The sequence below is a fragment of the Gallus gallus genome, chromosome 1, assembly GCF_016699485.2.
Source record: "Gallus gallus isolate bGalGal1 chromosome 1, bGalGal1.mat.broiler.GRCg7b, whole genome shotgun sequence".
Lineage (NCBI taxonomy): Eukaryota > Metazoa > Chordata > Aves > Galliformes > Phasianidae > Gallus > Gallus gallus.
Window position 1 is genome coordinate 66057445 of NC_052532.1, and position 21627 is coordinate 66079071.

Consider the following 21627-nt stretch of genomic DNA (forward strand, 5'->3'; position numbering starts at 1 on the left):
TAAATTATCCAGGTCTAAATGGACAACATTCATCAGCTGTGCACTTTACAGAAAGAGCTAGCTCAGGAGCTAAGCACTCGCCCATTTTTATTAAAAGTTAAAAAGCTCCTTGCTGTCATGGAAGGGGGAGGTTGGGGGAGGTACAATAGAGGACAGTGCCGCAGAGCTAATAAATAAAAATAATAACTATTACCATTGGTTGAGTGACCTGGGGAGAAGAGCACTACCGGGCCATTTGTTGTTCCCTTTCACTTGTCAACAGCAGTGGCTTAAAAGCCTTAGCCATTGTTCAGGGCCTAATAGCACCTGTTGGGAAGATAGGAAGACAGCTGTCAAAAAAAAAAAAAAAGAGGTGGGGGAGGAGGGTGGAAATCAGTGATTAGTTCAGTAACGTGTATGTTGATGCAGCTGCAGTAGGACATTTCATGGCTTAGGTTCAGAGGTGAGGTCTCATTCCTCCCCAGGCCTCTTGCAGCAGCAGGTCTCATTCCAGAGCTCCCTGGTAAGGCCTCAGAGCCCAGACCAAACATTTACCAGGCTGCTGGCAAGAGGAACTGCTTTGTGCATGCTGTTTTCTGAGAAAGTGAGAATTAACAAAAAGCACAACACCAACAAAACCCCAAAACCAAGCCTCAAACCAAGCCATGATGGCAGAAGTTGTGACTTTTTGACCAGATCACTTGTTGCAATTTTCTTATTATCCCTCTCTTATGTTAGCAAATAAGGCTCTTCCTCTTTGTCAAAATAAAGGTGATGTGTAGGAAAGACCCAGAAGTAATAAGCTTCAAGTACTAACAGCTCCCTTTACAGCTGACAATCTAGGATCCAATGTTGCATGCTTTTCGGTGGTGGGAAATGAAGGCCGTGGCAGGGCCTATTTAGAAAATGGTTTCCTCAGCTTCATCACTTGTAGGCCTCACTTTTGTCATTTTGATGGAAATTACAAGGACTTTCAGGCCTCTTTTTTTCTTTTCATATTTTAAGAAGCTACTTTGAGGTTTTTAGGTAAAAAACAAACAAAAAAAACCAACAAAAACTACTATAGTAACTGTGCGTAAAGTGTGACGTTGCTGTTGAATTTCAGCATTTGGAGTAGTTGAAAATCACAAGGATTTCTTGGAATTTCTAGCCAAACACTGCAGTTCTCAATGTATGTTTTATGATTATTTAGATGTTGTACGTTTTGGCTACTTTTTGTTTTAGGATCTGAGGCTTTTTTTTTTTGAGAAAGATTTTTATCTGCTTAAAAAAATACAGATTGACACAAGAGATCATTTCTGCAAAGGGATAAACTGTGGACTTCCATAGATCATCCTTAATGACAACTGTCAATACCCACAAAAGTTAATCTATAGTGATCTCAGTAAATGCTTTTTTCTTTTTTAAGGCCTTTTTGCTTATTAAGAATGTGCTGAAGATAATAAAAATTAGCAGACTAATTCCATTGCCCTCTGTTAATATTAACAAGATATTATGGCCCTTTAATTAGACATTGACTCCATTGATAGCACTAATACAAAAATGTATTTCAAGGGAATATGCATTTCAATGGAATATCTCTTTCTAACTGAGACAGAAAAATAAAACTGATATGAAATTTAAAGGCATTTATTTCCAGATGTCTCTGTTCTTATGCTGTTACTCTTGAAATAGTTTCTGGAAATATTAAAACATCTTTGTGGTTTCAGAATTTCACTGAAGCTCTGGCTTGGTGTAGTGCCTCCTTCTGTCAACTGACAGCTTTCTTTGCTGGGTGGACCACTCTTGAAAAAAATCAATTCCTTCTTTCATTCAGAGATGCCCGGAATTAAAGAGGTGTTAGAAAGTTTAAAAACACATTAAGGAAATAAATATTCTCTTTGTTTTATTTTACTGTTGCTCTTCTTTTCCTAGGGATTTCTACTGGTGTAATTGTAACATCAGTAAAAAGAAAAAGGTTACCTTTCGGCTGTTTGAAAGTGAATTACTCTGATTTATTAATGCTTCCTGAATGTTAGGGAAGTGTGGGAGACAAAATCATTATTATATTTTTAAGTTTGGTAACGTTAAATAACTTGCTTCCTTCTTGTCTGTTAATTCAATTAGGGGTGAAGAGGATGGTGGCGGCGGGGAGTTGGGATCGTTCTAAAGATTGTGTATACTGAAAAGGATGTTCCAGCAAAAGTTCTGCCAGTGAAATGCCACATTTGGCGGGATACGTTCACCACCAGCTCTTTCGGCCAGCTCACTGGCCTGGATCTCCAAAGGCAGTCAGGAGCCTAATTCCTTTCTAGAATGAGACTTATGCTTCTGAATGCCTTTGGGAATCCAAAGCACCAACAAATCTCAGTGACAAAAGGTATATTGTACGGTGCGTGGTATTTGTACCATTCACAGTGCCTCAGCGTGCCCTTCTCTGGGGGATGCGGTTGCTCTGCTGCAGGACTGGAATGGCAGAGCTGAATGAATCCAACACAGTGAGCACTGGCCATATCCTGCTATTGTCTCTGCAAGGACAAGGATTTAGGTGGAGGGAAACGTAGGTAGCAGTCGCTACAAACTATGCTGTTCCAGTGATTATGTAGAATGGTTTTCTGAGTATCAAGGTGTACTCAGTAGCCTTGATAGCATCCATTGTCACTAAGATACACAAGGCAATCAAGTCTGTACTCCAGAAGTTAGCATGCTGGAAATAATGGACTGAACAAGCTGGGATTCCTTGTTATTCTGAGCTCATAGTGGGGATTCATGCTCGTTCCCTGGATCAGCACTGTGCTAATGAAAGAGGTGTTTCTGTCGGGTGTGCAGCCCTCAGAAGAGCTTGGTGGAAATTTTATTGACATATACATTGACAGCCCAGAAGAGTGTATGACAGGCAGAATTTTAGAAATACTTGAGTTTCTCATATTCTGAAAGCAAACTGTTGTGATGCTTTATACCGATAAAAAGGATGAAAGCTGAGAAAATCTGAACTATTGCCTATGTAACTGCAAAATAAATATACGCTGCTGCTGGGAGACTGAAGGGCTGGACGATGGTATGATCTGATGAGCTTGATTTTTTTTGTATATGTTATGCCTAGAGTGTGACACTGCTCCTGAAGTGAATGAGTGAGATGACCATTTGTTGAAATGAAGCAGCCTGAAAAGTACACAGTTAATAATACAACTGCCAGTACATTCAGGTGATGGAAATTATAACAATTTCAGACAATAACCTGACTGTTCCTGAATGAGATGCTGGTTTTGGATGCAAACCGAGCTTAAGAAGTTCCCGTGCCTTCTGCCTGTCGTGCTTAGCCATGTATTCCTGCCTTGCGCTGTGGTTTGTTGGCTCCTCACTTACATTCTAGGGCATAATTAGTTCAGCAACTGGTAGTGTAGTGATCTGAAGACTACTCTAGCTCTTTTCCTTCTAGCAAATATACTTGTGTTTTTAGGTAACTTTCTTGTAAAACTGGCAGTATGAATTGGTGAGCAGTTGGAAAAAAAAAATCAGTTTGCATTTTTGCAGATGTAATAAAATTATGCTTTAATGGCATTTATAGATTACTAATTTTGATTTTAAAATCTCAAATAATTTAGTTTTTGTACCGTGCATTATTTTTTTTAGCACAGGAAGCCGTCCTTTTGTGCCAGAAATCACAATAAAAATGTCTTATCATTCATCTAGTGTAAATTTCACTTAGGTCAGCTGTGGATAGAGAAGTTGATTTTGTCCTCTGAGATAAAATGCTGTGAAACTAACATGTGGCTGGGGTGAGACTGGCAATTCCAAGAGCAGTAAGGCTGGTTATCCCTGCCAGCAAAGGGAGCTTTTAGTAGGTTTGGAAGCCACCCACAGACATATGTAGTCCAGCTGTTTTCTGCACGGTGGTTGTGATGGAGTGGTGTAGTAAGAGTCATACCGTGATGTGCTGGCTAGAGTACCATAGCTTCACAGTATCTCATCAAAACTTGAATATTTCATTCAGCTCTGCGAATTTGTGCAGAGGACCAAAAAGAATGTTGCATACGTAAAAAAACAAAGAACACAACATCATACTATTTTTCGTTCAGGCATAGAAGCCCCAGGGTCGTATTTTACATAGTACCACTAGTGCTTGTTACACCTGTTTGTTTGTTTGTTTGCTTTTTCTTTTCTTTCTTTTACTTTTATTTATTTATTTACAAACAGGCTGTTTTTCTGCTGTGGCAACCAAGTCATACATTTGAGCAATATTTGCATGTATAGAGGTGTTTCCTACTGTATACTCCAAAAGTTTAAAAAGCTTTTAGGCCAGTAAAAAATTGCAGTGCTTGCTTCCTGGAAGGGAACAGAATAAATGTATGTTGTGTGGTTTTTGATTTCCAAATTTAAATAGATTCAGTGTTGTGCCTGCTCATGATTCATAATGTCTTGCCTAGCTGCAAGTAGTTTCCTAAAAGCATGATTCTGTTGATGGAGAACCATATGTGTATGCAGATGCTGTATGTCTATGTAACCTGCTGATATCAACTATTTCTTCATATTGATGTTTTATTTTCTTCACTATAAAAATTGTTACTTATTTTGTATAGGTAAGACCCTCATACCAAAAGGGGTACATTTTGTGTCTGTTTGTGATTGCCTATACTTTCAAAGGAAGAGTAGAAATCTGCCCTTCATCTTGTCTCCTGCCTTGAACCAGAAAGAGTTTCATCGTGGTGCATGAATGCAGAACAGAATGCTAGAGGAATGGTGTGTCAGTAGGTGAGGGTTGTAGAAACAGTGGATGAAACTGTAGCCAACAGGTGTAACGTATTTATGACCACAGCAGAAGAGAAGGGTGAATAATGGATGGAGGGTATTTGCTAGCTCTTTCATAATATAAAGGAAGGTGCTTGTCAGAAGCATAGGGTATATCAGCCAATGCTAAAGTTTATTCATGATCATTTGTGCCGACCAAATACTCCTTCCTCTAGGAATGACACGTGTTGGCAGGAAATGTCTGGTGGTCTGGCTAGATGTCGAGCAACTCCTGGCTTCTCTCCACCCTGCTACAGTTCATGTCATCATCCGTGTCAAGGCCAAACATCTTTCTTTTACTTTTTTTCTGAGGAGTCTTTCATCACAGGACAAGCACTGCTTGCAGTAGTTACGGAGGAGAGAGCACTTGGGGCATCTCCTTGGGAGAGCATCATGCAAGCAGGAGGCTGCAGGACTTGCACTATTCCTCTAACTAGTAGTTGACTTACATCAGCCTCCCTCCCTTCTCTAACAGTTACCACTTTGTCATGCTAGAGCTTTGCTACCTTCTGTCTTCCTCAGATATCATTTTTCTGGAAGTGCATCATGTGAACAGCATGATGGAACTGCATTCCTTTCTCCAGAAGCAGGCAGCCTTGAGGCAGAGAGGCCGGAGTTTTCCTTTTAGTAAATAATCAGCAAGAGCAGAAAGAGGTAACAGGAAGAGATTTGGCAGTGAAGATCATTCTAAGCTTTTGTAAGTAGATTTCCAAGACTGTGACCCTGAAAGATGGATTGAAAAGAGCTACTGGAGAGGCTGGGTCTGAAGGGAACATGGTGCTGTGCAACCGATTTGAAAGGCAGGTTCAGGTACACTTAACTGAGAGTAGGAGTGGTCATTCCCAAAGGGGAGCTGCAATGCCTGAAAAAAAAAAAAAAAAAGGTAACTTCTGGAAGTAGACTAAATTAAATACAGGTCTCCCAGACAGTACTAAAAATGGTGACTCTTACTAGAGCTTTGTGGTACAGGCCACTTTCTGGAAACAAAGTGCTCCATTCTTAATGTGAAACCTTTTGTCTTTTAAGCAAGTAAGCCAATGAAGCTATGTGTAAAAGGTCAAATGCAGAAGGAGAGAGACAGTGGTATGCTTGGTAGAGTACAGAAAGTTAGATTAAAAAGTTATTTTGTGTGAATTTACTGAGATGCATTGCTTTTCAGTACTATTTCAGCATATATATATATATATATATGTATGTTCAACATGTATAAATGCACGTATGCCTATGTACATGCAAACTGGAGCAGTTAATGTGGGACTACTACACTACTGAGAAGGGAGCTTGATACCTTGCACTGAAGGTCTGTGTGAGAACGACTGGCTGCTGGCATCAGCCTTCAGGTCTCGCTGTTGTGGAGGAGGGAGTCAGTACCACGAGCCCTTGGCAGAGGAGGGAGAGCGCTGGGGCTGTGGGGCACTGAGAAGCAGTGTGCTGCTGCAACAATGGCTGGCACAGTTGGAGGGCTGTTCTCCATTGGGTATTGCCATACGCACTGATGCAAAGAACCATATGCAAGCCACAGAGGCAAGGGTGAAACAAGGAAAGCAAAATGCACTGTAAATATAGATAGAAAGGACTAGTGACTGATAAATGTGCTATTAGAGAGAGCAGAAATCATTTTTGTGGATTAATCTGTATCTCTATTAATTCAGTCGGTCTCCTCTTCTCCAATGTTTACTTAATGACTCCTGTTATTCTTTCCGTCTCAGTCTTTTTCTTTGGTGTCCTACCCGTAATCCTCTTTTATAATAACACTTACCACTTTACCTAGCCTTTCTGGCACTAAAATATTTCCCAACCATTAATGAATGACTGTTAACAAACAACCTGTGAACAACTCTTTTGTAGACGTATTATTCATACTGTGTTGAGGATAAACCCGTAGTTGTTTTACCGTGTGCCACAGGACCTACACTGCAAGTAGGTAATGGAGGGTCTTAGCTCAAGTGAGGCTAAGAAGTGGGGCTAATCCCGGATTCCTCTCAAAGTTGGAATTAGAAGGCAGTGTGAACAGTCGTGATACTCACGGTGGCAGAGTGCACTGTCCATTGCTTTTTGGAAATGCAAATATAGACTATAATAATACATAATGGTCCTGATGCACGTCCAAAATGTGTTCCAGCGTAGCTCAGCTTTTGGATGCAGTGAAATCCTGTTAAAATCTCAGAGGAGAACGAGCACTGGAGAGGGGGCTAGGAAAGTTCCTGTGTGCAGACCACCACCTTTTCTGATTTCAAATTGTACATTATATGTGCGAGCATTCAAGTTCTGTTGAGTTTCTAATGAATCTGGAGTACTTCACGAGCAAGATACAGCGCTTCTTATTTTGTGAGCATCAGCTTCCCAGGAAAGTCTAAAAAAAGCTGAACAAAAGCTCCGGTTCTGTCTGTGTAATCCATGGAACCTCTACAGTTGTAACATTTTAAAGTTATGTTTATTTAAGATGTTCAAATTTCAAATCTTTTTTCTTTTTTACTGGGGGACATAAATGGCACAGTAAATGTTTGTTTCCAAGATACGGTGCAGAATATATTTCACAAAGCAGTTACTGAAATGTGAGAGGTTGAGTATGCGAATAGCATATTTTATTCAAGTACAATATGTTAACACAGTATATAATAGAATTAAACAAGCTGTTATTTAATATAGCTCTTCAGATTTAATATAGCTCCTTAGCTCTGCTAAACTATAGGGGTGGGGAAGCTATTGTCTTCAAGAATTAAAGTTGTGTTTAAGTACGAGCAGGACAATCATTTGCTGATTCTGTATCGAAATTCTCTTTAGGTGCCTTTCAGTAAAAATTGCAGTTCGAGTCGAGAGGTTTGAAACCGAGTTAGTACATCCAGTAAATACAATTACGTGTTTTGTTTTTAAGGGGGAAAAAAAGTCCATATAGTATTATTCTAAATAGTTAACGTACAATATTTCAACGGGGGAGATGCTTATTAGATCAGCGCAATCTCTTTTATGCCACCGGGATTGCTGAGGGGCTTATAATCGCGTTAAATTTTCATATTACTCATATTCGCACATTAATGAGCAGATGCATTGTTACCATTGGGATTTTGCCATTCGGCCTTTCACATCTCCAATCACGATTTCCTCCCGCGATCTTCCCCATCCGCGCAGAAAGCCGCTCCCTGACGCGCGGCATTCATCGCCCGCCGCCTCTGCCGCCGAGGGAGTAGGGACGCTTGGAACCGCCCCGCCGCCAAAAGGTCGCCGAGCCGCTCACCGGCGGCAGCGCCTCTCGCAGCCCCGGCGCCGCGCTCCCGGCCCGGGCAGGGCCTGCCCAGCCTGCCCCCCTTCGCCGGGGCGGGCCGGGGCGGGGCGGGCGGCGGCGGCTCGGCCGGGGCGGCGGGAGCGCTCGGGGCCGCCGGGGCTGTTGCTTTAACGCGGGGAGTTAGACGGAAGACTTCTGTTCCTTGACGAGCGCGCTACAGCGAGTATTTTGTCTAGCCGCAGGGGAAAAGCTTTGTCACGGACTTGGCTGACAATAGACTTAAAAGTAAGACGGGCTGCTTTTGGTGCCTGCAGGCTCTGGAGCCTATTGTCAGCGCACAATGGATTTCTCTTGCCGCATTCCTGCTTTGCAAAGGTTTGTTAGCTTTTCATGACTGACAGTCCTCTACTGCAAATACCGCATTTGCTCTGGCCTGTTTACACGCCGCTCGAGAATTTGTGAAAAGCTCAGGATTTAAAAAAAAAAAAAAAAAAAAAAAAAATCGGCACCGTTTCTTTGACTGACTCAGATATGTTCTGAAAAATGGGTGTTTACAGGCGGCGCACAAACTTGGGCAATAGGCGTGCGAGCGCCTGCAGCGCGGCGCAGCCGCCCCAGCCCAGCACGGGAATGAGAATCGCAGTGCAACTCCCGACAGCGCAGCGCTCCGCTCCGATTTCGCCGCACTTCCAGAGCTGTGGTTCGGAATCCTTGTGAATCCTTCCCTCCTGCCACAGGGGAGAATCCTTCCCGGCCGAGCGGGAAGCATCCCGTTGCATAGGGAACACGGGAGAGCGAGCGTTACAGCGTGTCTAAAAACGTTACTGGGGGGGCCGAGAGGGGGGAGGGGGGGAATACTGCTGCACGCGGGATGCTGGCGGTGCGGCTCCCTTGATGGGGTGGGAGTGGGGCTCCGTTGTTGCCCCGTGGGCCGGCCGCTCGGGTGAGGCCCGCTGAGGGGAGCCGCCCGCTGAGGGGAGCCGCCGTGCGGGGCCCCCGCCCGCATCCTCCCTCCCGCGCTGCCGCTCGCGAAGTTGGGGCTTGAAGAAAGTAGGCAGAATTAGCCAAACGAGATAATGAAGGTTCCCCGTAATGGTTTTTACTGTGGGGAAAATTAACCAGTTGCTAATAATTGTATGGTCTCTAGGCCAGACGGTCCCTTTGATAAGTTAACATGTACTCCCTTTATGCTCCTGGTAGGGGGTAAACAAACGCCTGAACAAATACAAATACACATAAACACAAATGTGGAGAATAGCAGTATATGTCTTAGATCCAGATAATAAGTGTGGGTATTGTTATTTAGATGGCGCATACTGGGACACTTATCTTTTAGTACACTCCATTTTCTAACTGAATGCAGTGCTAATCGTAGGATTGAAAGCTATTGTAATTGTGTACCCATCTAAATGCTGACAAGAATATACAATTACATTGTTTGGAATTGAGTTTAATGTCCTCTGAATTTTATTAGCATTTATATTTACTTATGCATTAAAATTCTACACAAAAAGAGGTCAGAATACGAGAGTTACAGACATAAATATCAGACCCGTCCACACCCTCGCTGCATTTTTGCTGAAAATACCGAAGGAATATATTTTAGTCTATTTTATTTTTAAAGGAAGTGATAGAATCTGAAATGAGCAAATAATGGGTTTCCATTCTAAGCGATGCCTTTTCTCCCTCTGGATTTTGCAGTCTTTTAAGGCCTTTTTTTTTTTTTTTCTTCTTCTTCCATACCCAACTTTTTATTATTATTTATAATGTGCGTGCTACTGGAAAATCTTTCCACAGTATGCTTACCACCACGCGATGTTTAAACACACATTATAAAGTGGATGTAATTGTAAACACTCAGAGGGATATAATTACATGTAGCAGATTTAGGAGCTAATTCTTTGCTTCTCTCTCTCTCCTCTCTCTCTTTTTACTCTGCATTTTATCAACATAATTATTTTTTGACTACAGACTAACACTCAGAAATTGACAGGCATCCATTATAAGCAGCAACTTGTTCACCAAATTGAAAAACAATGAACTGCAGGTTTATATGTGCCCATTGTCATACGAAATTACTATGGCTTTGTTCCACGAGAGGAAAAAGCTAATGGTTTTGAAACAGCAGGTGACAAAACACATTTTTTTTTTTTCCCTCCCCTCTTATCAGTTTGTTGATGAAGTCATTACGACTGGGGCCCAGAATAGGGTTGGCCTTATTTTTAGCAGATAGACTTTTAATGAGTTCTATTGTGGAGACAGTCATGTTGATTTGCTTACATTTTTTTTCCCCCCCTTCACTCAGAAACTCCCAGTATTGAAAAGCTACTATCAAAGGACTGGAAAGACAAGCTTCTTGCCATGGGATCAGGGAACTTTGGAGAAATAAAAGGTAACGCTCTTTCTGTGCTAAAGCGAACTGAGAATGAATATACGTTTATCACGGGCTTTTTGCAACTTTGTTTGTTTGTTCCTCTTCCCTCCCCTCCTCTTGAAACGTAGTAATTCGAGGCTGAAATAACGTGTATGCCCTCCATCAGTCTGGACGTAAATACACGAATCGATGTCGTATTGCCCTAAATGAGTGAACTTATATAAAGCCGTTGTTGCACGTATCATTCTCTGTTGTAAGAAGATATAGATAGATCCTACGGCTGAACTGAAGAAAAATGTAAATTCTCTTATCAAATGCAGGCTTATGTGTGGGATCAGAGCGTGGCAGCGCTCAGCTTCTGAAATCTGAGGGTACTCAATTCCTTGTTCACGTTTGTACAGATTTTGGTGACGGAGATTTTTCTGACTTTTTGAACGTACTGAAAAAAAAAAACAACCCACAAAAACAAACCAGACCCCACCAAAGTTAGTGTAATGATCTCTCTGGGTACCAAAATCAGCCGGCGCAGATTTGAAAAGACAGCGTACAACATCTGTGCGCTACAGCGTGTTCTTTTAACGCCGCGCTCCAGAAGGAAAATGACAAAATTTGACCACTCTCCAGCAGCAGTAGCCTCTGCTCTGCCAAGATGTTTCCCCATTTTATGTACGTGAGGTCATGTTGGGGAACCTGCCGTTGTTTGCTTTCATGTGATTTAATATTTTTGTAGTTCTTCCCGATTGCTTGCGATGAGGAACTGACTCAGAATACCTGCGTGTCAAAAATGTCAGTTTTCAGAGCGGGCATTGTGGTTCTGAAAAGAAACAGTGGGGCTGAGTCTTCTCCCAGTTCTATCACTGTACATCTGGAGTAGCGAAATCAAAGCCAATGTTGTTTTGGGAATGTGAAAGTGGATTGAGATTAAAATCAAACCCTTCTTTTATGTTTTAGACGAGATTTCATTCCTCTCCGTTATTTTTGGTTTGTTTGTTTACTGACGTCCCCAGAGCAGAGATCCTCATTCAGACAGGCTCCCAGACCTCGTGCTTGGCTGGTTTGTGGACCTTCTGCACTGGAAGCGGGCAGTATTCAGTAAAGACTGCGACAGGACGTGTTCTGAGAGGTTAACACATCGGTCAATGTGCAAAGATGGTGTTAATTTAATTATATGTGCCTTCCAGCTTATCACAAATAAGCCATCGGCGTTAGTTTGCTCTAGCCCACTGACTTACACAAGTAGGAAAGTATGCCACTTGCTTCCCCTAGCTTCTCCCTAGGAGGCTGTAATTCAGAAAATATATATTCACTACATATGTAGGATAACTTTAGAATAGAGTATGGTGCTTCGGCTCCAAACAGGCTGCGATATTATCGTTATAACAGAGGGCCAAACCCTGAGTTCTTCATTCCCACTGAGCACATTTTCTCCAGGCGCACGGAGCAGGGTAGCCACTGGGCGTACCTGGGATTTCTGTTGTTTGGAAGCACGTTGTTTTAAAGTAACAGCGTCGGCTGCCATGGACTGACGAATCTTTAAGATGTTTTAGGCCTGAAGTACAGAGGCAGCTTTCATAGCCACTTTTGGGTGTGTGTTTCGGTGGTTCTCACAGGATTTCTGGAGCCGCTTTAACTCTTGTTGCGCTGGAGTTGGCGGGGCTCATGCAGTGGTTCAGCTCTTCCCCTGCGCTCAGTGAAGCTGCGCTGAGAAGTGCTGTGCACTGCGGAGCACTGTGCTCCCCCCGTCCCTGTGATCTCGTTCTCTTGGAGGGCAATCTTTTTTCTCCCTTCCTCTCTCTCACAAGTTAAACTTGAAAGCAGCAGAGGCAGCTCTGTGCTAGCACGAAAGAAATTCAGCAGTCCTTTCAGTCTCGCCCGGGGGGAGGATGGGGAGCAACAGCACAGCCTCAAAGAAGAGTTTGCTTTGCTTTAATTTTTGTTTTTTAGCTTCATATTTTGAACACAAGTCGAGTTATTGTTCTGCAGCTCTGTTCAAAAGCCTCACATCTGACGCTTTTTAGTGCGACTGTGGTGCTGTGGTTGGGGGCATGGTTATTAGGTGTTTGGATCAGGTTTGGCAGTAAGCTGTGAAAACAGGCACTGGTTTATTTTTCCTACTGACTGCCGTGACAGTTGCAATTATTGTCCATTGTTCCTAGGTGGCTGGAAAGGAGGGAGGATACAATAGAGCATTGCCCTCTGGGGGTAAATGAATTTGACTTACAGGTTCTTGGGGGGTCACGAAGGCTGATTATTTAGTGCCCAGGAATGCGGTTTTCATGGCACCGCCAGCCATGAGCGGCCAACGAACAATGGCTCAGCTGTATTGCAGCTGTATTTAGTGAGATAGCATGAAAGGTGTGCAAGTGAAGCTGGTTTGTAGTCACGTATGCGTGTACAAACACATATATTAGGCTAGAGAATGTTTTTGTCCTTCAGTACAAATGTGCAGTTATTAAGGTTACCAGTTGTGAATTTTTAATTACCTTCTCTATATTTGTCTTGGCAGCTGCGTTTTTTTCTTTCATTTCTATATTAGTGATATTTGGAAACACTGCACAACTAGTGTCTTATTGTTAATACACCCTGGAATGTGGACAGCACTTAGAATCTGCACTGCCCAACTGTCTTATGCGCTGAATAGTTTTTTCCACATAACTGTTCAAAATTTCATTGTGTTTTTCATTAAATCTGGGGGAGTTTTAGTATGTCATGTGCTAAAGTCTCAGCACTGGACTACATACTGTTAATGCCCAAGTTTGTGTTACTGACATTGAATTTTATTCACGGGTAGAGATTAAGAGAAAGGAAGATGAAGAGTTTATTTTCTGTTAGTGTTATTTCTTATAAGTTAGAAAGCAATAGCGTTTTGTAAAAGATAAGGAAGTTTGTGGATGGTTAGAATAAGTCGCCAGGCTCCCTAGTTTTGTATTCAGTTCTTCCTCTTCACTTGCTTTGTTACTTTCAGCAGCCACTTCAAGCCCCCTTTTCTTCAACTGCGCACTTGTGAAATGAGAAAAAGCTTTGTATCTGCAGAAGCTTAGTCATAAACTTCAAGGTCTTAGTTAGAAGGATCTGCGTATGTCCAGGTACTAAAGGAAAAGGAAACGTGATAGTACATCCCAGGGCTTGATTAAAAGGTGCAGGAAGGGAATGCCCTTAAAATTGAGCGAAGAACTTGTCATATCTGGACATTTAGCTTGAAATTTGGTTTGAATGACTGTTTGCTTTGAGAGGCAGTATAGGGCTAGGTAATATGAGTTTGGAAATGGAGATTTCTTAAGAAATTTTGTTTTGAAAACCAAGCAATTTTTTACTCTGTTCAGAGCAAGTCAGTTTATACTAAAGCCTACAAAACATGTAATTGAGTGGATGTATATTAAAATAAGACCGTAAAACTATATATTGAATTGGTTAAAGTCTGTTCAAACTTATTTATATCCATCGTGTTCAAGAAGGGCCTCAAAAGGCCTCTGGGTTGTTGAAGGATAACACAGTTTATTGGAGTCAGCGAGGCAGAGAGAGCTTCAGTGCTCAGGCTGGTCACTTTTGGGAAGGAGAATTGCAGCCCTCCCTGCTCTCAGCAGAGCCTGCTGCCGTTTGGGAACTGCGAGGTGACAGTGGTTGCTTTCCTCCAAAGCAACGTTGCTGACCGCAGGAGGTGCAGCACGCAGGGTGGACCACTGGGTGATGGCTCTTTGCTATCAGTGGCCGTACCCATAGTTAGAAACAACCATGAAACTTGAGTTGCGCTGCTCAGACAAGGCCCAAGAGCAGGCCTCGAGGCCTTGCCCCTGGGTACATGGCGAGATGCGTGGTCTGGCTGCCACGGGGGCCTGGCCTGGCTGCTGCGGCCGTGAGTGAGACAGCTTCAGCCATGAGGAGAAATCTCGTTAAAACTTCCCCAGTGTACACAAAGCCCTTCTGCTAATCTTGTTCATCTCTCACTTATCGAGGGTTGTCAGGAAATATAAATACGTATTTTGTATGCACCCCACTTAGCTAATTTTGAATAGGTGTGTGGAACAAAAGGCTGAACTGACTTTTGTCTCTAATCTTTCGGAGTTGGTTTGCTGTTGAAGTGAAGGCATTGTTCATAGTGATTGCGCCTGAACCTCTCAAGAAAGACTGGGCAAGCCTGAACCTGATTTTTTTGTTGTTTAAAAATCCCTCTCGGTTGTACAGGTTACTTCCTAACCAAGCCTGGCAAACTGTTTTTTGCACTCAATGTCAAAGGGTTTGTCTTCAGGGTAAATTCAGCTCTTCTTTGTATCCACTTAAATCTAAAAGACTTTACTGGAGTAACTCCAGATTTATGAGTGTAATTGAAAGCAAGATTAGCCTACCAATCCTAATCTTTAATGCATGGTAACACAGATACTTGTTTTGTTCGAGAACCTGTGCTCCAAGTAAAGTGAAGTATCGGCGCAGGTATTACATCCCGCTGTGTCTGATGGATGATGGGGCCGTGTTTGCCCAGGCTCTAATCTCACTCTGTTTTGGGAAGATGGGGCACGAGAGAGTATGCAGTCAATGGTCTTAGGACTGCCAATAATGGATAAAGAGAAATAATCCATTCAGTGATACTATAGCTCGTCAGAGCCTGTGAATTAAAGACATATGTTATGTAGATTCAATGTATGGATTAAAACGGATAATCTGGTAGGTGACACACAGAATCTTGAGATAAGTGGGCTATGCAGATTCGGTATATGGATTGTGACGGATAATTCCATTTAAGTAACGCTGGACAAGTTGAAGACAAGTAAGCTTCGAGTAGTGCTCAGGTTATGTGCAGTAATCCAGTGAGTGACATGTTGGATCTCATAATCTGTAAACTGAAGGCAAGAAAGCTAAGGGATTCTGCATTTAGATGTGGACAGGAAGGAGTGGGGGAGAAGGGAGAGAGATTATTGGTGGGGAATGCTCTGGGTTTAAACCTTTGACTAATAAAACACAGAAAAATGTTTGCAAACTTCTGTCAGATGTGGACGTGTTGAATTTTCTTTTTTTCTTTCTTTCTTTCTTTTTTTTTTTTTTTGTGGATAGCATTGTATTTGGAGTGGGGAGAGAAGGAGGGTGAGAAAGTCATAAGTGAAGGAGGTAAGATATGCGTGGTTGTTGCTGATAAATTCAATATTTATTGCAGCCTTCTTCTTTGTGCGTATTTTTTGGGGGTGTTTAATAGTTGGCAATTTGCTGACAGAGGGCTTTAGTCCTTTGCTAATATCTCAGAAGTGCTGGAGGGGGAACCTGCCCAGTGGCACACAGGGGAACCTACATTTTGAGAGGAAATTTGGCAGCTGCTGAAATAGTGGAGGTTGATCACACTGCAATATGATACTCTCAGACTGCAGAGCAGCAGACAGTGCCAACTGAGCCACACCAACGCAGAATTCAGGCCAAATGAAAGTCTGAAATGGAGACTGTGACTGGATGGAGCTGCTCCTATTTGACCCTAGGATGGGAGTTTAGTTGGGGGCAGCATCTGCGGAAGAGGAGGGTTGGAGGAAAGCATTGAAACTGCAAAAATATGAGAATTTGTAGCAAAGCAGGATTGTTTTTGTAGGTTTTTGTTGTTGCTGTTGTTTTTTTTCTTAAAGATACTCAGTTTGATCAGGAAAAAAATATGAGGTTCTATTTAGAACAACTACAACTTTTATTTTTAAAAGTATTACTAATAGAGAAAACAGAATAAAATTGAACTAATCAAAGTAGCGAATGCCAGTGGCTTTATTTTGTTTGAACATGTGGAGGCCAAACCACTATATTTAAACATCATGCAGAGTGCTGGATAACAAAAGGGAATTAAACCAGTTCTTCTTTGTACTAAAATTACCTCCAAGATGTGCTGATAGAGATGAATGTTGCTGAGCTACAATTACCAGTTTGTCAAAATAAAGCAAATACACATACGTATTTCTTACTGTTTATACTGCTACTGCATAAAATTCCTCTAGCAAATGCTGCTTCTCTAGCCGAGTCCTAGCTTCTTGTCTAGGCAGTCCAACAAAGAAAAGCCTCTGAGAAATAATCTCAATACAAACATTGTCTATTCCTTTTATAACCTTGACAGCAACTTACTAACCAGGTTGAATACCAAGCTTTGTTTGCAGTCTACTGTACCAAAACTTTTTATGACGGCAAATGAAGAATGCTCACTGACATCTTTTTCCAGCATTGCGAAACAGTAATGTGTTGGGCTGTTACAGAGCAGACAGCTAAGTTTTTGTTCCCACAGAATATTAATTCTTGAGGGTAGTAATGGCAAAATACGGTAATTGTTCATCATTTGTTTTTATTCATTCTGCAAAGTCTTCCACTGAAACCTAAAATATTAAGACTGTCCACAGGGTGAAATATGTAACTTCCTTTGAACTTGCTGTTCTAAAAAGGACTTCTATTTGCAAGCAAAAAAGATTCATTGCATAAATCTGTGGGTACGGGCAAACGGGTTTGAATTCTGGGCTTTTTCTTTATTTGTTTGTTCTGGTGGCGGCAGCCTGCTGAGTAAAAAGCAGTCAGAAAGTTTTCTTTTATTAAGCTGACTTCCCATATCAATCAGATGAAGTCATTTAATTTAGCAAGGTAGGTAGCTGTAAGTGATGGCAGTCATTGTGTAGCGAAGTTGGCTTAAATGCTTAATGAAAAATGCCAGTTTTTAAATGTTTACGTCCTGGCAGCTCCATGATTTACCAGCTTGAAAAGCTGTGTGCCAGTCCTTAATAAAACACTCCCTGAAGTATTGATTAGGGTAGCATCGAGGGAGCTTGCGCATGTGCAGTTGTCCATTTGCCCGTGCCCACCCACAAATACACACTCCCGTAGTACCGTATCGATACAGAACTTCAAGTACGTACTCATTGCTTGGTCATAAACATCTGACATTACTGTTGCAAGACAGAGAAAATAAGAGTTTAAATTCTGAACTTACCTCAGCTGCTTAGATCTGTTATCAGACCACGCTTCCCGAAAGCACGTAACAGGAGCTCCCCATTGCCTCACATATACAACTCCAGGTGACGTCAGCAGCGAGTCCGCCTGTGCAGCAAGGGGAGAATATTCCTCTTTAAAATTAATGTTCAGGTTTTAAGTAGGTCTTTCAGGGGAAGTGTGACAAAGATTAGTTTGCTTTTCATTAGAAGAAGCCGAGGCAGCCTCTCTATTTTACTTTCCCGATCTTCTTATGGGACGGAATATTAGTGAGTTTGGATTCCTAATGTGGCAGAGCAAAAGTGAGATTGGGGTGAGGGAAGACAAAGAGTAGGCACTGGGATGAGAATGAAAATCTCAAGAAAAGGTACTGGAATAAAACCCTCAAGAGAAGATACTTACTTTATGGACTGCTGCCTGGATGTATTCATTTATTTTTCACATGTAATAATGTTATTGCTGGGAGGACTTTAACTCTTCTGAGGGCAACTTCATCAATAGGCTGTTCAGTTGGAGAGAGATCATTCTCGACTCCTTCAATTTTGTATTGAGACTGTTACATCTCTAGCCTTAAAAATCTCACTGAAAAATACATCACTGCAGTAAATGCCTGGAGATGGCTCAGCTTTTAGCTGGTTTATGGGCTGTACTTATGTCTTCATCAGAGCAACATCAGAGCTAAGTTCCCAGCGCAGCCCTGTTGCTTGGTTATAGTGTTAGTGTTAGAGTGATTTCTTCATTCCCAGGGCTCCTTTAGGTAGGACCCTGGCCACTACCAAGTGGGCTCAAGCAAAGATGCAAGCATTTATATACTGTGCTTAAAGAAATTTGTGGCCTTTCTGAAGTCGTTCTGCTGGTGACTTCAGCAAGGCCAGCGGTAGAACAGCTTAGAGTCCCTAAAGTTAAGAATGGCTTCAGGCAATTTTCTAAAATTTAAAGCTTCTGTTTGCTCATTCGTAAAGGTAATACATACCTTTCTACCTGCTGACAGTCTTGAAGAAAATCAATTAGCTAATGCTTTGAAATTAAAAAATGCTCTGTACTGCGTGCTCTGGTTATTATTATACATCTTATCATTATTTGAACACGGGGTACTTCAAAATATTCTTATTTCCATTTAATTTTTTTTTCTTCTACAAAGCTTTGTAGATACAGGAGGATTTTTTTTTTCCCTTTGTAACTATGGTTAATGATATGAACATAATACAATATTATTGTGTCTTCCAGGCTTTCTACTCGCGCATTGTTTTCTTTGATTTTTCTTTGAAAGACAGATGCTGACAGTTCAAAAGCTATTTACGTAATTACCTTGATAGTAAACTGACTGGGGGGATGAATTTCACCGTCTGTGTGTGTGTGTGTGCGGGGAAGCCTCTGATTGATAACATTCCTGGCTGTTTAATTGAGACACGGCTGAGGGATCGGGGAGCGCCTGGCCACGTCTTTGCCCCTTGCAGAACGTGCTGGGAGCTGTGTGGCTGCGGGCTGGCTGCGAGCAAACAGCCTGATCACTTCAGCACTCGCAGCAAATGCTTCGAGTGGCTGTTGAAAGAAAATATTGGCTTTCCCAAATTCTCATTTACATTCTCATTCTAATAAATTATGATGAAGTATTTACTGTTTGGATTGCAAAAGGAGTTTCTCTGCCTTTTTTTTTTCTTTTTCTTTTTTTTTTTTCTTTCCCTTTGGTTCTGTTTTGGATGAATATGCCAAGGTTTCTCCTGTTCGTTTTCTCACTTTAAGTGTGTCATTTGGTCATATTGGTGTCTTCATTCTAATGTTTATTAAAATGTTACTGTCACTGCCAGTCTGAGACTGTGAATCAGAACTAAGAATGTGTAATAGCTTATTTCACATTTGAGTAAATTTCTTCTCCTACTTAAACACTATTATGGGTAGTGTTGATCTGAGATGAAGTTTAGGTTTGGCGACACAGAATGCCACTAATTTGAGTCTTCTTTTATTGCCATCTGCTGCGGGTGTTGCATCCACAAACACATTTTTTCTTTTTCTTTCTGGATCTCTTTTTGTGGTGGTAGAGAGTAAGCTGATGCATCTGGAAAGCATCTTCTCTTGGGCCATTCCCCGTATCAGATAGTAGTGCCTATGGTGATGCTCTGTTGTCTGTTGTTTTGCTAAGTTGTGAGAAACTCCCATTTTGCCATTGCAACAATAGAGTACAGAGAGAATGGAACAAGTGCCTACAGCAACCTCTGAAAGGCAGGGTGGCCTGGTGGGTGAAAGCTTTGTTAAAGACAAAATGTGCAATATCTATTCGTTGCGCATCTGATGGTAGTTAGGAGTAATTATTGAGGCAGCCATTGATATACGCCACTCTCCTTGCTCAGTACCTGTGTGAAGTGATCTAGTTTGCTGTCAAGTTGTACACCGCAGTGATTGGCACTTGTTTTTACCTCCTGGTCATACTGAACTGCAGAGTATAAGTGTTGCAGTCATACAAATAGTGGTGCAGAGCAAAGAGCAGCTCCGGAACCAACTCCAGCTCCACGCTGCAGGGAGCAGCTCTCAGTGTAGTGACGAAGGGGCCAGAGGCAGCTGCCGGGGCTGTGACTTGTCCTTACTGACTTGTCCTTACTGAGCTCTGCACCACCACCAAGGGCCTGGCAGGTTGGCAGCATGGGATAGCTCGTGGCTTCCTGGGCAGCATCTATTAAGCACCTGTCTTCACATGGCTGCTGTTGTGGCTGCTGAGAATGCTGATGCATTTTGCTGTGTAACCTTCTTAATCTTCAAAATAGACATCCCTTCATTGCTGGGACTCTTCAAACAATGATGAAAGTTTGGAGCTTCTCATGCAGGCTAAAAGAGAGAAGAGAGTGGTGACAGGATGGAAGTACACTCTTCTTGCCTATCTGTAATTTACAGAAATGAGAAATGGGCACAAAAATGGCAGCTCGTGCTTGGTAGTGCGTTTTAATTCGCACTCTTAGTCTTGCAGTGATCAAAGCTGTTCACCATTGTGTATATAGCTTTTGAGCATTGTTTGGTCTTCATTTGTTATGCAAACAAAGTAGTTTATAAATGGCAATTGTTAAACTGCAGTTTTGTTAGCTCCTTCCACAGAAGAAATTACAGAAAAGGTGCTAGATAGTAAGGGTAAAATGCAAAATATCAAACAATTCATATTATGACCAAGACAGTCTAATTCAGGTACTTTTCCTCTTTTTAACTTTCACACTCCTATAAGCCACCAGCAATATGCAAAACAAAAAAAAAAAGCCCTCAAAACTACCTGTGATCTTTGGTTTTGATCTTTCCGTTGTGCTGGTTGTTTGGCAACATGGCTGAGTACTTACTTTGCAAGGAAAGGTACCTTGAAGACTCTATATTACAATTTAATGTTATTGAAGTTACTGGAAAGGGAAGGGTAATCACATAGAAGTAGCTAAGCTGTGTTTTCCAGAAAGTATTCTCCAAAGAAGTATTTTCATAAAAGCTGACAGTGATAAATTCTCCCTTCCAGTTTATTAATAGTCTCAGATTGTTCAAGGGAAACAATGGTTCTGTCAGACTACTCCCACTCCAGCTGATAAGCTAAAAGACTTGGTACTGTACTTACCAAGTTAGTAAATGAAGCATCCCCTCGGGGCATTTCAAACCTTCTTCAGAAGATAAGTAACAATGAAGAGATCAGTTCCTCTGTGTTTCTCTGTGGGAGCGCAGCCATGGTACACCTGTAGCTTGGGCTTGGCTGTCAGCAGCATTCCATAGCTAGTTGTTACTCACCCAGATCTTCTCCCTTGTTCCTGTAGCGTAGGTCTAGCTGTTGTATCCCAGGGAAGCAAGTGGCTTTTTGCTTCTCCATAGGCAAATGAGATCACAGAAGAGCTGTGCTAGCAGGTTGCCCCTGCACTTTGGTTGTGCCAAGTTGCTGCTGGGGCACGTGTGGAGAGCTTTTGCGTGTGGGAGCCGCAGAGGACGGCACTGACTACTGAGGTGTCTTCTGCTGCTGCTGAGGAGCTCTGTGACCCATCTGTCTGTCAGTCCATACACATGGAAGTGCTTTTCCACCTGTCAAAGGTGCAGGGGGGATTAATTTAGATTTACAGAGTGCTTTTTGACTCCCATCCGAAAGCTACAATGGGATCTCAGAATGCACTGATGAGCCAGTATGATGGCTAAGTATCTTCAGTGTGCATCACTGCATTTCTCAAACAAACTATTTGAGAGCAATTGCACTTTTCTAACCCTACTAAGGGTTATAACAAGCAACCTGTTATAGTCTTTTCTCTACATTTTCTTCTCCCTCACACTCTTGAATCCTCATAAAAGTTGAGAAGAAAATATTTTCTTTTTTCAAATCTCTCGGTGTGGTACACTGTGCTGTATTGGG

The 21627-nt window shown here is 42.0% G+C and overlaps 1 protein-coding gene and 1 long non-coding RNA gene across 27 annotated transcripts in view; one reads left to right on the plus strand and one right to left on the minus strand.

Moving 5' to 3' along the window:
* Positions 1–21627, plus strand: part of SOX5 (SRY-box 5) — a 641599-nt gene that overhangs the window by 468698 nt on the left and 151274 nt on the right. For 13 of the 26 annotated variants that reach the window (XM_046939364.1, XM_046939363.1, XM_040697228.2 and 10 more), the window contains 2 exons: positions 10275–10361; positions 15390–15443. The exons of 3 other annotated variants lie outside the window; for them this stretch is intronic. In XM_046939364.1, coding sequence (XP_046795320.1) covers positions 10275–10361; positions 15390–15443 — 141 coding nt within the window. Of the gene's footprint in view, positions 1–8115; positions 8345–10274; positions 10362–15389; positions 15444–21627 lie in introns of those variants that run through there. 10 more of the 26 variants (NM_001397975.1, XM_046939367.1, XM_015290191.4 and 7 more) reach the window with 2 other exon arrangements.
* Positions 4748–8052, minus strand: LOC121108365. Its single transcript, XR_005842840.2, has 2 exons — positions 7802–8052; positions 4748–5608 (listed from the first exon to the last, which is right to left on the minus strand). It is a non-coding gene; the product is annotated as an uncharacterized LOC121108365 (long non-coding RNA).